A 13,994-nucleotide genomic window follows, 5' to 3' on the forward strand; every position below is an offset into this window, starting at 1 on the left:
ATGCAGTTCAACTTTTCACATTCTTTTGCTTTGGAAGAAAAATACACACTTGCCAGGAATCACTAATGACAATAACAGGTAACATTTACTGAGTGCACTCATCATCCTCTCAGCAACCCTGAGGTAGGGGCTGTTATCAGCCCCATTTATCGGATAAAGAGACTGAGGAATAGAGACTTTAAATAACTTCCCCAAATGATACTAGCAGTAAAAGATACAACCAAGACTCAAACAGAGGCAGTCTGGCTCCAGAGCCTCCCTTAACCACTATTCTCTACTGTATCTCAGGGTACCATATCAAATAAAAACAGTACAGGGGGGTGGAGGGAAGGAAAATCTTAGTATGTGTGAGGAAGTCTAAAGAAAACATAAGATGGTATTATAAAATACCATCTCTGGGAGTGCTCTGCAAATCTAAGAGCAACAACAATAAACTCTTACACTCCTTGTTATATACCCCTTAAAGATTAGAACTCACTTGCAAACATTCAAAAAATGTACCAAAATGTTCCTTGTAGATATAGAATACAGTGGATTTGACCATGTTTTTAAGTGTTTCTCCAACTAAAATCCATGGTAGTCGAGTTTCAGTTTCAGTAACTGGTCCTAGCTTTCGTAAAATTAGCTTCACTGCCTGTGGGAATGAATATAAGTCATTAAAATCAACATACAAATCTTTCAGTATCACCCTGTGATTACTACTCTGATTATATTAGCTACTTCTTGTTTGGAATAATCAAGACTATGCCAGCTTTGATGATCAAGTTAACTATGTGTCCAAAAGGAGTTTCCAAACTGGGATGGGTAATTTATCATACAATTGCTCCCTTCTCAACTTACCCTCACACATTAATCAATTTATGTCGCTCTCTAATACCCAGGATGACAAAAACAGTAATGATTTTATAAGTAAAAATACCTAATTGCCCAGGGCCTCCATTAGACAAACATTGTTAAACCTCTAACACTCCTCATTTAGTGCTTTCTATTGATTCTAGGCTATTCTCTCTTCACATTATTTACCTAAATCTTTTCTATTTTCTGTTTAATCCTTCCACATAGACTCTAAGTACTCCTCCCAGTTATTTACCTGGTCTGCACAGGAGTGAAACATATTTCTAACTCCTTTACACATCTCAAAGAGCAACTGTCCAACTCCTTCTACTTTTTCTGGATGTTCATCAAGATCAAGGAACATTAAATTGAGAAGTGCATTTTTATCAGAGACCTAAAATGTAAAATAAAAATGGAAAATTATATTCACAAACATAAATATATCCACATGAAGAAATCTTATTTGCTATTCAACATAAATATACTTAACAAAAAATTCTGAAGAAACAGACATTTGTAATGATCTGAAACTACTCCAAGCATGTGCTCTCACTTGGAATGCCACAAAAAAAATTCACTGGTATGAATTCACTGGTATGACAGGAAGGTATGTACCATGAAAACTACTTAAGGCAACATTTTATCTTTTAAAGTAAATCATATATTTGTATTTTATGAACATAACACTATGCTACCAGTTCCTTCCAGGAAACTATTACAAAAATTCCTGCTAATCTCACTTCTCATATATTTACTGACTTGAATCAGAGGGCACTTTTGATATACATACACTGACAGCTTCCAAAAACCTAAATAACAATAAAAGAGTGACCCAAATTATACCACATTAATTTGTGAGCAAAGACTAAACCTTACTGTGAGATAAACTCAAAATAGTAACAGGTTTCTGTGTGTGTGTGTATATATATATACACACATTTATATATATAGACATATATATGTACTCATACATATAGTCTCTCTATATACATACATGTATATATACATATATAAATATATACATATATGTACATAACATATATGTATACATTTATACATAAATATATATACACATATGTGTATATATATAGAGAGAGAGAAAGACAGAGAATTAGTCCATAATAACCACATTAAAAAAAGATATCCGATTCTATTCATCAGATTATTGATTAAATACCAACAAATATATAAAATATCAGACTAACCTTTCTCATCAAAAAAGTAAAACTTTCAGCAGCAAAATTTCTTATATGTAGTTTTTTATGAGCCAGGAGTGTACTGTACATGCTATACATGAGAAAAATAAGACATAATTAATCATATAATATTAATAAAGACATACATGTCAATGACATGTTCCAACAGTGTGCTAGGTATGCAAGGAAAACACAGCAAGCACAGCACAAGTTTAAAATTTCATTTGACATAGCAAGCATATAACAAGTTTAAAATCTCATTCTATCATGAAGACACACACACGTTGAACAGAAGACTGAAGGCCACAGCACCAAGAGCCCTAGGACTGGTGGTGTTGCTCTTACAGACAAGACTCTGTGTAAAGTGGAAATTTGTAGTGAGTTCTGAATGACAGGAAGAATTAGGTGGGGACTGGAGTACATATTAGGTTAGAAGCGAGAGCAAAGAAAGATGAGGCAGGCAGAAATAACCACAGCCAAAAGAACAAGGAGACTTGTCTGTCTATAACAGGAAGGATGACGTAGTTCAGGGTAGCTCTGAATAGCAAGCAGAGGAATTTGGGGTCCAGCTTACATCTAAGCACTTACTTTGTGTTACTACTTCATTTAATTAGCACAAAAACTCTATGGGATGGGTACTATTATTATCCCCATTCTACAGATAATGAATGTGAAATAGAAAGCATAAGCAACTTACTCAAAGTCATATGGCCATGCAGCTATGACTAATAATCACTGATATATAATCACATTGTTTAAATTGGTCTCCCTAATGATAGAAGAGCATGGAATATGTTTCTCCTATTTTTGCCATAAGCTCAGGACCTAACAGCCCCTTGCTCACAGCAGGTATTAATACTAATAAATTTTGGCTGAATGAGAAATGAACATTTTCAGAAAGATTAATTTGACAGCAATATATAAGATGAAATAAATGAGGAAAGAAGAGGCTGGTAATCCAATTAGAAAGGTGTTCAAGTCAAGCTTAGCCTAACAACAGGCATGAAAGAGACTAGTAAGAGAGGGAATGGCAAATGATAGACCCAAGAGACATTCCAGGAGTCCCTGCAATAAAGCCAAAGACCTTACATTGGTCCACAAGGCCCTTTATGATTGGACCCCTTTACCACTTCTCTTATATCACCTAATTACCATCACCCCCATACAGGCTGTTCTGCCATCTGGGACTCCTTGAGCATGCCAGGCATGTGCCCAAGATGTTCTTCCCCTGCCAAAATGTGAACTTTTTGAAAAGAGGGATTTTTATTTGTTTTGATTGTATTTCAAATGCCTGATATACACACAGCATCCAATAAATATTCATTGACTGTGTAAATGACAGAATCAAGATGATTTGGAGTCCTTGAAGATAACTTGGCACTCTAAGGTGCCAAAACTCAGAGACGGGAAAAATGTTGGTACCACTGATAGAAAATGGGCAACAAAACCAGGCCTGATGTATGGCAGATACTCAACACTTATTTACCAAACACATGAGTGAATGAAAATATCCAGGCTAATGAAGATGTCATACTGAAAGCAAATAAATTGAGAACTGAAGAGCCTGACTTAGAGACATAAAAGTGATGACTTTTATGACAGCTCAAGTCATAAAACCAAATAAACTATATTTCCCAAAGACCTTGTGGGTTGTTTAATGAAATAATCTTAGTCTCTAACACATTTTACCAAAAGCTTCATAGAGAATTAGTGAAAGCTAGAAAAATATTTCTTTCTCATTCTTTGTTCAAAGTTCCTAAAAGAAAAGAATTAGCAGAGTAAGAGGGTGGCACTAAAAATCTATTGTCTTATTCTATACCTACACTTTTTATTGGTGAGTAAAGGGCTGATCATCGATCTTAAATATCCCTGTAGCAATTATAGCATGTAGAAACAATCTGAAGACCAAATTGAAAATTCCATCAAATCCCAGACTTAATAAACAATCTTTCCCTTATTTTAAACAAAAAAGCTACTACAGAATTCAATCTCTTCCCCTGTCCACATTTACTCACAAATACCGAGTGTCTCTTTCAGCTTAGTAAGTATATTTGTGGCTGGGGAAATGTAGATGTTTAAGACAGGGTTCTCAGGGTTTGCATTATAAGCAAACAATTATAATAAAAATTGGGTAGCACAAGTGGTTAAGAAAATGGCAAGGTTAGATAGAGTACAAAACTTTCACTTCTGGCTGAAGTGTCTAGAAATATCTATGGAGGTTATGGAACCCAAGTCAGGCTTTGACGGGTGAGTATAATTTTAATAGCTGGAGATGAGAGATGGCCAAGTCAACACTGACTGGTAGACTAGACTGTAGATCACTTTGGCTGGAGAATCAACTCTGTATAAGGAAATAATTAAGCACTAAGCTGGAAAGGTAGTTTGGATTTAGACAGAAGTCAATGAAAAAAGGAAAGTCAATTAAAAAATATATTAGAGAGAGTGAAAAAGGTCACCTGTATATACTGCACATGTCCTTCACCATCAGTCTCCACAGGTACTTGTAAAGATATGACAGCGAGGTGAAAGCCCATTCTAACAACTCTGTGTCCTGAGTTTCCAGGATTGAAGTGATAGTTAGAAAAAAATCTTGAAAGTGTGGATAGAAGTCCGTCTGCAGATCTCGTGCCAACTGTACAACTAAACTAGATTACAAAAAGGAGGAAATGATTAGGTAGTTTTTTTTAAAAAAAGGCTACAAATCTATTTAATGATAATAGATGGCCTATGATCATAGGATTAATTAAACCAACATACTTCTAAGTAAAGCCTCAAGTGATAAAGGCATATTCTACCACAAGTAGTGGTCAATTTTTCTCCTACAGTGTCAAATAAAAATGTTTTTTTTTCAGGAGTATACAACAAAAGCAAAACATGGTAAATTCTTATTTCTAAATTATAAACATTTGATCTAAGACACACGTAGCTATGAAACACGACCCTTCTTAAAACTCTGATAAATGCAGTTGAGCTTTCCCCCAAGATGCTACTTACTCCAGAAGGGGTTGATAGGCAAAACTATTCTTAATTTGCAGGTGAGTCTTCAAACTCCGAACTATCTCATTTTGATGATAGACCAACTGATTGAATGATTGGCATTTGTCAATAACTTCTTTGTAAAATTTCCCTGAGTGGAAAACAAAAAGAATATGTTGTTCTTTTCCATCACACCACTATTTAGCTGTATGGAACATATAAAGTGCAAATTATGGATGAACAAAATAGGTACCAAAGTGTTCTGTGAGGTTCAGTTCTCTCCATTTCAGCAGACCCTCGAAAAAGTAGGTTTCAACCTCCTGTCAAGATTTAAGCAGTCCATTAATCAGAGAACTCCAAGAAAACTATGATAGAAGTAAATAGAACAATGATACACTAACATCTTAAGACAATGATAGTCAAGAGTTTAAAAAGTTTTAGTTTTTTAAAAATGAAGCATTAACTAACATACTTAAAAAAGCAACCAGAAGTGTAATATCAACAGATGCTTTATAAAACAACATTTTATTGACTTGGTTGAGCAAGTAATTCTCTAAAGCCTATATATAATGGTCACACTAAGGAAAAAACCTTTTCCTGTGTTTTTTATAATTTTAGCACAGAAAAATGTGTCAACTTCCTACAGTTCTTTCATTCTGCTTTTGGAAATATGAATTGCTACAACCTTATGGGGAAGTAACCTGGCATTTCCATTAAAATTAATTACAGGTATGCTCTTTGACCTAGCAATTCTACTTTTGGATATAGTTCTTATAAAATTTGCAAACATGTAAGTAAAAGATGTTTATTTAGCTTTACTGTGGTAGGGAGGAAACATTATTAACCAGCCTAAACTTCCAACAGGAAAATAGTTGGAATAACTTATATCTATACATACTAAGGTACATTATGGGTCTATTAAAGAATTATATTCATATTGAACTAGAAGGATGTTGATGATATGCCCCAATGAAGAAAAGTGTGGAAGAACACACATATACTGAATTGTTGTTTTCCTTGGCAATAAGGGGTGAGAGGCATGAGATAACAGGCTTTTTCTAAGTTCGCCACTACGTTGTTTAGCTTGTTAACACAGTATCATTACTTTGTACTTTGAAAGGTAAAGTTGATAAATATGTATGTATGTGTATCTACCTGTATATATAAATACACATGTGTGTGTGTGTGTGTGTGTGTGTATATATATATATATATATATACAGAGAGAGAGAGAGAGAAAGAGAGAATAAACACATAAGCATACAAACAGCATACCAAATCTTCTATAATCTCAAAAAAAGGAAATCCTAAAATTGTGCTTTGGAAATCTTTAAACAATAAAAATTAAAATAATATAAAACCAATTGACAATAAAAAGGAAAAAAGAGAATACTATTAAATTTTGTTTCAGTGCTTCTTAAGGAAGAAGGGATATATACATCATAGTTTAAAACGTAAATGCAGGCCACGCACGGTGGCTCATGCCTGTAATCCTAGGACTCTGGGAGGCCGAGGTGGGTGGATCGTTTGAGCTCAGGAGTTCGATACCAGTCTGAGCAAGAGTGAGACCCCATCTCTACTAAAAATAGAAAGAAATTAATTGGCCAACTAAAAATATATAGAAAAAATTAGCTGGGCATGGTGGCGTATGCCTGTAGTCCCAACTATTTGGGAGGCTGAGGCAGAAAGATTGCTTAAGCCCAGGAGTTTGAGGTTGCTTTGAACTAGGCTGATGCCTTGGCACTCTAGCCTGGGCAACAGAGTGAGAATCTTGTCTAAAAAAAAAAAAAACCAAAAAAATCCCCAAAAAACCTAAATGCAGAAGGCATTTCTAGCCTAGCAAAATGACTGGCATATGCCCAGCCATTTATGATAGACTATGTCCCTGTCCTTTAACAATGTAACTCTGCAGCTCCTCTAACCAAGAGATGGAGTCTATGTCCTTATCCCTTGAATCTGGTCCGGCCTCTAGACTTGCTTTGACCAATAACATGCAATGCAAGAGACCCTATGATGTCCAAAGCAAGGCTTTGAAGCCTTGTAGCTCCTGATTTCACTCTATTGGAAAGATTCTGCATCATGAAAAGAAACCTAGTCTAGCTTATGGGAAAATAAGAGACCAAGAGAAGAACCAAGATCAATAAGCCCCAGCCAACTGCCAGACATGTGACTGAGGCCATTCTGGACCGCCCAGCCCAGGATCCCATCCCAGGCTCTTCTCTGCTAACTTAACACTCTACCCCTTCATACTTTCAACCTCTCCTGTGGCTTAAACTATAAACCATAGGTTGAATGCTAAATCTGTAATTCCACCTCTGAAGGCACCTATACTCCAGACCCACATATGCAAACATCTTTTGGACACTATCATTTGGATGGCCACAGGTATCTCAAACTCAACAAACCCAAAAAGGAACTAATTATCCTCCCTTCACAACCTCATGTTCCTCTTCCTATAAATCTATCTTGATGAGTGACATCCTCAACCACCCAGTTACTGAAACCAAAAACTTTAACCTCATTCTCTTCCTCTTTGCATACATAGTAGGTCACAAGTCCTATCCGTTTCATTTCCTTAATATCCCTAGATTCCTTCTCTTCTGTCCATATTGACTGCCAATATCATAGTAATTTCTTACTTAGAAGACTGCCAGATCCTCACAACTGTTTGCCCTGATTCCAGTCCTGCTCTTTCCTCCACACTAAAGCCAGAGAAATCAAAAACTTAAACCTGATCATGTCACTCACTTCCCTGCACACAGTCCTAGAATAACACCCTACAGCTTCAGAAAAAAATCCAAACTTAGTTTGACATAGGAAGCCCTTTATGATCCTTGCCTACCTCTCTAGCTTTATCTCACTAGCTGCCCCTTTCCCTTATCCAAGTCACCATCAACACACACAAACACCCTACACATACCTATAACCACAAAGAACCTCTGTAGTTTCTTGAATGTGATATGCATCCTCTTATCTTCAAACCTTTTACATAGGCATCTCTCTCAGCCTGGAACAACCTTTCCTATCCTTTTTGTCATGCTAAAACCTATATAAACAATAAGACTCAATTCAGGCATCACCTTGTCTAGATCACCTTTTTTGATACCCCATCCTAGATCCCCAAACAATTTAGGTTAGGCTCCCTTCACTATGAGTTCCCAAAATATTATGTGCTTACTTAGATAACATCATTTAACACATTGAACTTACATGGTAGAGACAATGCATTCAAAGACAAGTGAGTGGAGTTTGACTAGAGTCAAGTGAAGAACAGTAAGAACTGAGGTTGAATACCCAAGTTAAAGGCATGTTATACCAGACCTTAAAAGGTAAACACAAGAATAATGACTTAATGCAGAAAAAAAAAAAAAGATTTCTGGAGAGAGGAATGACAGTTAGGGCATAATTAGAACTAGAAAAAGGTATGTAGTCTAGCCCCTTTCTTTTTATAGAGGAGGAAACTTAGCCCCAGAAAAATCGCTTGCTCAAAATCACTTTAAAATTATAGCTATAAGAATATGGATTTGCAGCATATAGAAAAAGAAGAGGCCAGAATCACAAAATCCAGCTGAGTTTCAAGTTAAGTGTCTAACACAGCATCACCCAATAGGACTTTCTGCAATAACAGAATGTTCCATATCTGCACTTATCTAATATGGTAGCAACTAGCCACATATGGCTATTGAGTACTTGAATTTCTAATTTATTTTAAATCTAATTTACCATGTGTGGTTATTGTATTAGACAACACAAGTCTAATGCATTTCATGTTCACAAAGGAATGGCTTGAAAAACAATTCACTTCTACTAACAGGAGAAACTAAAACACCAACTATGAATATTTGAAGGTGGTTAATATTACATTCTCTTACCTCATCATAGCTTGCAGTTCTATCAATCCGGTGAATAATATCAATATTCACATTCCCCAATCGTTCAGCAAATGTAAGAAACTGGGAGAGAAGGCATATTTAAGATACATCACTTATCAGTTCTTGATATCTGTTTGAGGGCTATAATTATACGTGGGCAATTTCCTTATAAAAGTAGAAAGTTTAAAGCTTCAATAAGCTTTAGGTATTATCTTTACAACTAATGGGATGCTTTGCTTGTAATATCAGAAGTGTTTTCTCTATACCATAAAATGTACAATTGAGTTTTGAAACTAAAGCAGACATCATTGATAAATCACAATGGATAAGTGTAAAAACAAACTGAACAATATAGACTCTTAAACAAATGTACTGCATCACTATTCAAAGATAATGAATATTTCTATGTATTTGTATAAGTTCTTCCAACAATGTTATTTCAAATAAAATTTCCATGCTACACTGGTGAACCAAGGTGAAGGCTGGCGATTGGTCTCCCTAGACCTGTCAGGTTTCATACCCCGGCACAAGCAAAGGGAACTAGCTAAGTCGCTGCAATAAGTGGTTTTAAACATATACAGACCTACGGTTGTATAGTAAAACCTGTAAAGAAACTATCAAGGGGCAGAGAAAGTGCTGTAGCAGCCATTAGCTGGAAATCACTAATCTCCACCAGCCGGCCCGCCCCCTAATTCGGTCCTTAAAGGTAAAAGAGCAGGGGAGAATAGGACCTAAGCAATCTCCTGCGATAATGAATTTAACTCTGGTCTGAAGAGAATTCCCATGACGGGCCAGACTTGGTAAATTTGCGGGCGAAATCTGCTGTCCAGACTTCTTTCCTTCCTCGCCCTAACCCCCCCGCCCCTTGTTTCCTACACTGGCAGAGCCTCCAGGCAAGAGATTCACGTTTGGCCCAGAACTCTATTAGCCCCTGGAGTCCCGCTCGGAGCCAGTCTCACGGCTGAGGCAGCCAGGACTCGCAGCTACCGACCCAAGCTTCCACACTTACCCGATAGGTGTTCTCGGTCTTGTGGGAAACAGGCCTTGTTTTCATGGCTGCAAAGGGGCAGCGGCCTGCAAGGGCCAGCAGGAGCGGCGAAGGGATGCAACCAGCGGTAGAGAGGGGAAAATGGCTCACAAGCCTGTACTTTCTGATTCCCAGGTACCAAAACTTTCTCACGTGCGGCTTAAGCCGCTGGGCGCCGCCATGTTGGCAACGGGGAGGGGCCTGAACAGGTCACGTGAGCGGAAATGGGGACGGAGCAGGCGCAGCCTTGGGAGCGGGCAGGAGCCAGGGCGCTGCTAAGGGGGCAGATTTGTCAATGGTGCGGCGAGGAGTTCACTGTCTACGGCAAAAGTTTGCAAGAAAAACATGTATTTTTATTATAAAAGAAAGCATGTCTGTCATCAGCTAACATTACTGCCCCTCAGTATGAACTCTGTACTGTGCAAAGCTCTTTCCGTCAGTAATTTTACAGTAAAGCCTACTGGGAATGCTAAATAAATACAAATGAGGTACTGGTTGTATTTTTTAAGCCCCTTTGACACAAGAGGAAACCAAGGTTGTGCAGCTGGTAAAGGGCAGCCTTCACTCAGACTCCAAACTCTGATATTGTTAACCAATATGCTCTCAAAATGAAATTGGAAAACAGAAGAATTTTAAAGAAAAATCTTTTAATTTCATGTACAACCACTGTTAATGTTTTGGTGTTTTTCCTACCATTTTAATGTCTCTGGCATAGTGTGTTGTTAAAGATAATTGCAAAAACGGTTTATATATACACATATTTGTGGAATTTTTAAAAATAGATTTTAAAATATCTTACCCCCCATTTAATATTCATTCATTCATTCATTCTTTCATTCAACAACTATTTCTTGAGAGTCCTCTATAGGCCAGGCACTCTTCTGGGAGCTAAACAAGAATGACAGTAATAGTATTACTAATTCTGTTTGTATTCATAGATATTTTGTCTGAGGTGTTTACATCTTAGATAGTCAAGGAGAGATGTTAAGTAGACAATTGGATACATTGCTGTATAGAGCTCAGTGTAGCAGTCAGGGCTAAAGATATGACTTAGATACCTTAAATACACCTAAATAGTGTGAGGTGTTTGTGACTGGGAAAAAGAGCTAGTAAGGTAAAAACAGACTAGCCATGGCATGGAAGCAGAGTTGGTGCCCAACTATACTGAAAGTTAAGGATAGAGATGTGGTTACTGAATGTGACAAGGTAGAGGTCACTGATGACCTTGACAAGTACAGTCTAGCTGGAAGAAAGGAAGCCAGATTTACATGGATTGAGAAGGTAATCAATCAGAATCGAGGAAGTGGACTTAACACTTTCAAATTGTTGTTATTGGCATTATAGAATCAACATTTTCTGTGTCATCACAGGGTAGTTCTAAATATTTTAATGCCTTCAAAGCATTTCTAGTTTTTATTTTTTTATAATAAAATACTGAAGTGCCCAAGGTTTGGTTGGCTTCCACAAGACTAATAATTGGGCTTTTTTTTTTTTTTTCTTTAGAGACTTTGTAGTGTTTTACAGGTCACAGATCCTCAGGGAAATCTAAGAAAGCTGTAGAACTTCTCCCCAGAATATGCAAGTAATCTCATTCACATGAAAATGTGTAGGTGATTTCAGAGAGTCAGAAGCCTACAGAAGCCTCTTGAGGGTAGGAGCTCCTACTCTATGCAATGTTCCCAACCTATTCCCAGAATCACCCCCATGTAATTGTGTATTTTTCCTTCTCTGTTATTTATTTTTGGTAATACAGTTAACCAGACAATAAGGAATGGAGAGAAAAATGAAAAATGAAACTTAAAGAACTGACTGAAGTTATGTTGACTTTTTTTTTTTTTTTACATTGTTACTGTAAGAAGAAAATAAAAATCTCAGGACTACCCTCCAAACTCTTTATACAAAAGAGGAGGTAAAGGGCTCAGACACCTGTAAAGAACTGGTCCAACAGATCATTCATTAAGAAAATTCCTTGCTGGCCTCCCATAAGCAAGGACATGCAAATTGTAGCTTTGGGTCTGCAGGCTACATCTGACTACTAAAATTAAAGTCTGTTTGATTCCATAGTAATAATGAATCACAAGTTTATCTTCACAGGTGCAGGACAGAGAGAAGATAGGATCAAACATTCTTCCACTTACCCAGGAACATCTACATAATTGATGCTTCCCTCACTCTCTTTTTCTCTTTCAACATTCATCTTACCTTATGTAAAATGTAGATTTTCCTGAGTCTCACAAGAAAGTAAGCATTTTTGTCTCACTACTCCCCAACATACACTTTTTAAAAAAAATTTCTCTATGCCTTTAAATGCTGAAACTTCCAAATTCCCTTTTGTATAAACAGCCACAGTTTTGTCTGTGATTTGTTTTTCCCAAGAGCATCATCAACTTTGGCTTAATAAACCTCCATTGATTGAAATTTTTGTCTTAGTCACTTATTTTTGGTCAACATCACTCACTGCATATCATCATATACTGACTTAATTTAATTGGTTTAACAATATATCAATATAATATGGTGTTTGGGAGCATGAATACTGGAACCAGACTGTCTAAGTTTGAATCCTGTTTCTGCCATTTTATTAGTAGTATGACCTTGGGTAAGTTACCCTCTCTTAGCACCATTTTCTTATTTGTAAATGGAGCTGACAAAAGCACCTACCTCATAGGCAGTTGTTGTCCAAAGTAAGCTAACTAATGAAAGATGCTTACAGTGGTGCCAGGCACCATAATTGTGCAACCTTTGACAAATCATCTAATTTTTCTGAGACCCAACTTCCTCATTTATAAAATAGGAGTATTAATAATACCAATCTTTCATGTTATTGTGTTGGTGCACAGAGCATGAAATAAATGGTTTGCTGAATGAATAAATAAATGACCATTTATCCTCTACTATCTGGCCACCTGAGGAGTTCCTTAAAAACAGAAACCATGTATCTTTGCAACTTTGTGTCACCAGTGTATCCCTTGAACTTAAGAGTTGTTTAATGAATGTTTGTTGAACTAACAAAGCATACAATACTTAATTTAACCCTGACAAATTTAAGAGTAATATAATTCCTGAATGGGCTTTGGGTTACATAATAGAATTTTTAAGGTCTCTCCCAAAGCTAAGTTTCTGAGGTCCTATGGAATATCAAGAGCAGCAATGAGAAGCACCACCATTTCCTTATGAATATCTCCCTGCCCCTAGCTTTTGACCCCTGTGCCAAGGCCTTGAATATCCCATACCATTCTCTGTTTCCTTTTTCTGTCATGTCTCTGCCTTCTCCATTCATGCCAGCCAGGAAACTTATGCATATAATTCTTTTATTCTTTCCTTTTTAGCTTTATAGGGCGCTCCTGGAAGTTTTGCATTTTAATCTTTGTTTCCTTATTGCCTAGGTGAACAAAAGACCTCTGAAAAGGGATTTAAAGGAAAGAGATGTTCTAGTAAACAGTTTGAAAACCAGGAAGGGGCAGCCTTAGGTGTAAAACAAAGGTGTTTTCCAGAAAACAAAGGGAGGGTTCAGGTTTTACAGAAGTTTCTGCCCAGGTTCTCCATCAGATCCATTTATGCAAATGAAAGATTCAAACTTGCTTAGTTCTGATTGGTCAGTACAGCTGAGCTCAGATCATTTGATACAGCTTAGCTCTGATTGGTTAGTCAGGTGAGTTCTGGAAGTTCCAAAGTTGAACAGAGGTATGGGTTTTCAGGAGACTCAGAGTACATGTTTGACCTTTAGTCAACAAATGGCTGTTTGACTCTGTTTTAAATTAAGCTCCACTTAGCCACTCTATTCATCATGAAGAGTTGGCTCTTTTAAATTCACATTTCTTCACACCCAGTGCACTGCAATTTCAAGCTCAAGGGACTTGGAGGGCACATGAGTTTACCTAGCCTAGACATAGAAGTAGAATACAGACAGAGAAGGCTTCTGGGTGGAGGTGACATCTAAGCTGAGACCTGGAAGATGAATAGGAATTATCCAGGCAAGGGAGGAGCAGGGACAGAAACAGTGTTATCTAGGTGGAGGGAACAGTGTATGCAAAGGTTCAAAATAGTTGAGACAAATTTCATTATTTTTAATTCCTAAGACAAAGCCAC

General features: G+C 37.0%; 1 protein-coding gene across 1 annotated transcript in view; it reads right to left on the reverse strand.

The window, feature by feature from the left end:
* Window positions 1-10,114, reverse strand: part of UTP20 (UTP20 small subunit processome component) — a 94,226-nt gene extending 84,112 nt beyond the window's left edge. Inside the window, exons 1-8 of the mRNA XM_020287898.2 lie at window positions 9,888-10,114; window positions 8,879-8,959; window positions 5,260-5,326; window positions 5,025-5,157; window positions 4,487-4,675; window positions 2,040-2,121; window positions 1,091-1,228; window positions 479-634 (exon numbers count right to left, since the gene is read on the reverse strand). Of these exons, the coding sequence (XP_020143487.2) occupies window positions 479-634; window positions 1,091-1,228; window positions 2,040-2,121; window positions 4,487-4,675; window positions 5,025-5,157; window positions 5,260-5,326; window positions 8,879-8,959; window positions 9,888-9,932 (891 nt within the window). The 5' untranslated portion in view covers window positions 9,933-10,114. The remainder of the gene's footprint in view (window positions 1-478; window positions 635-1,090; window positions 1,229-2,039; window positions 2,122-4,486; window positions 4,676-5,024; window positions 5,158-5,259; window positions 5,327-8,878; window positions 8,960-9,887) is intronic.
* Window positions 10,115-13,994: the final 3,880 nt, after the last annotated feature.

Source organism: Microcebus murinus, chromosome 10 (assembly GCF_040939455.1).
Source record: "Microcebus murinus isolate Inina chromosome 10, M.murinus_Inina_mat1.0, whole genome shotgun sequence".
Classification (NCBI taxonomy): Eukaryota; Metazoa; Chordata; class Mammalia; order Primates; family Cheirogaleidae; genus Microcebus; species Microcebus murinus.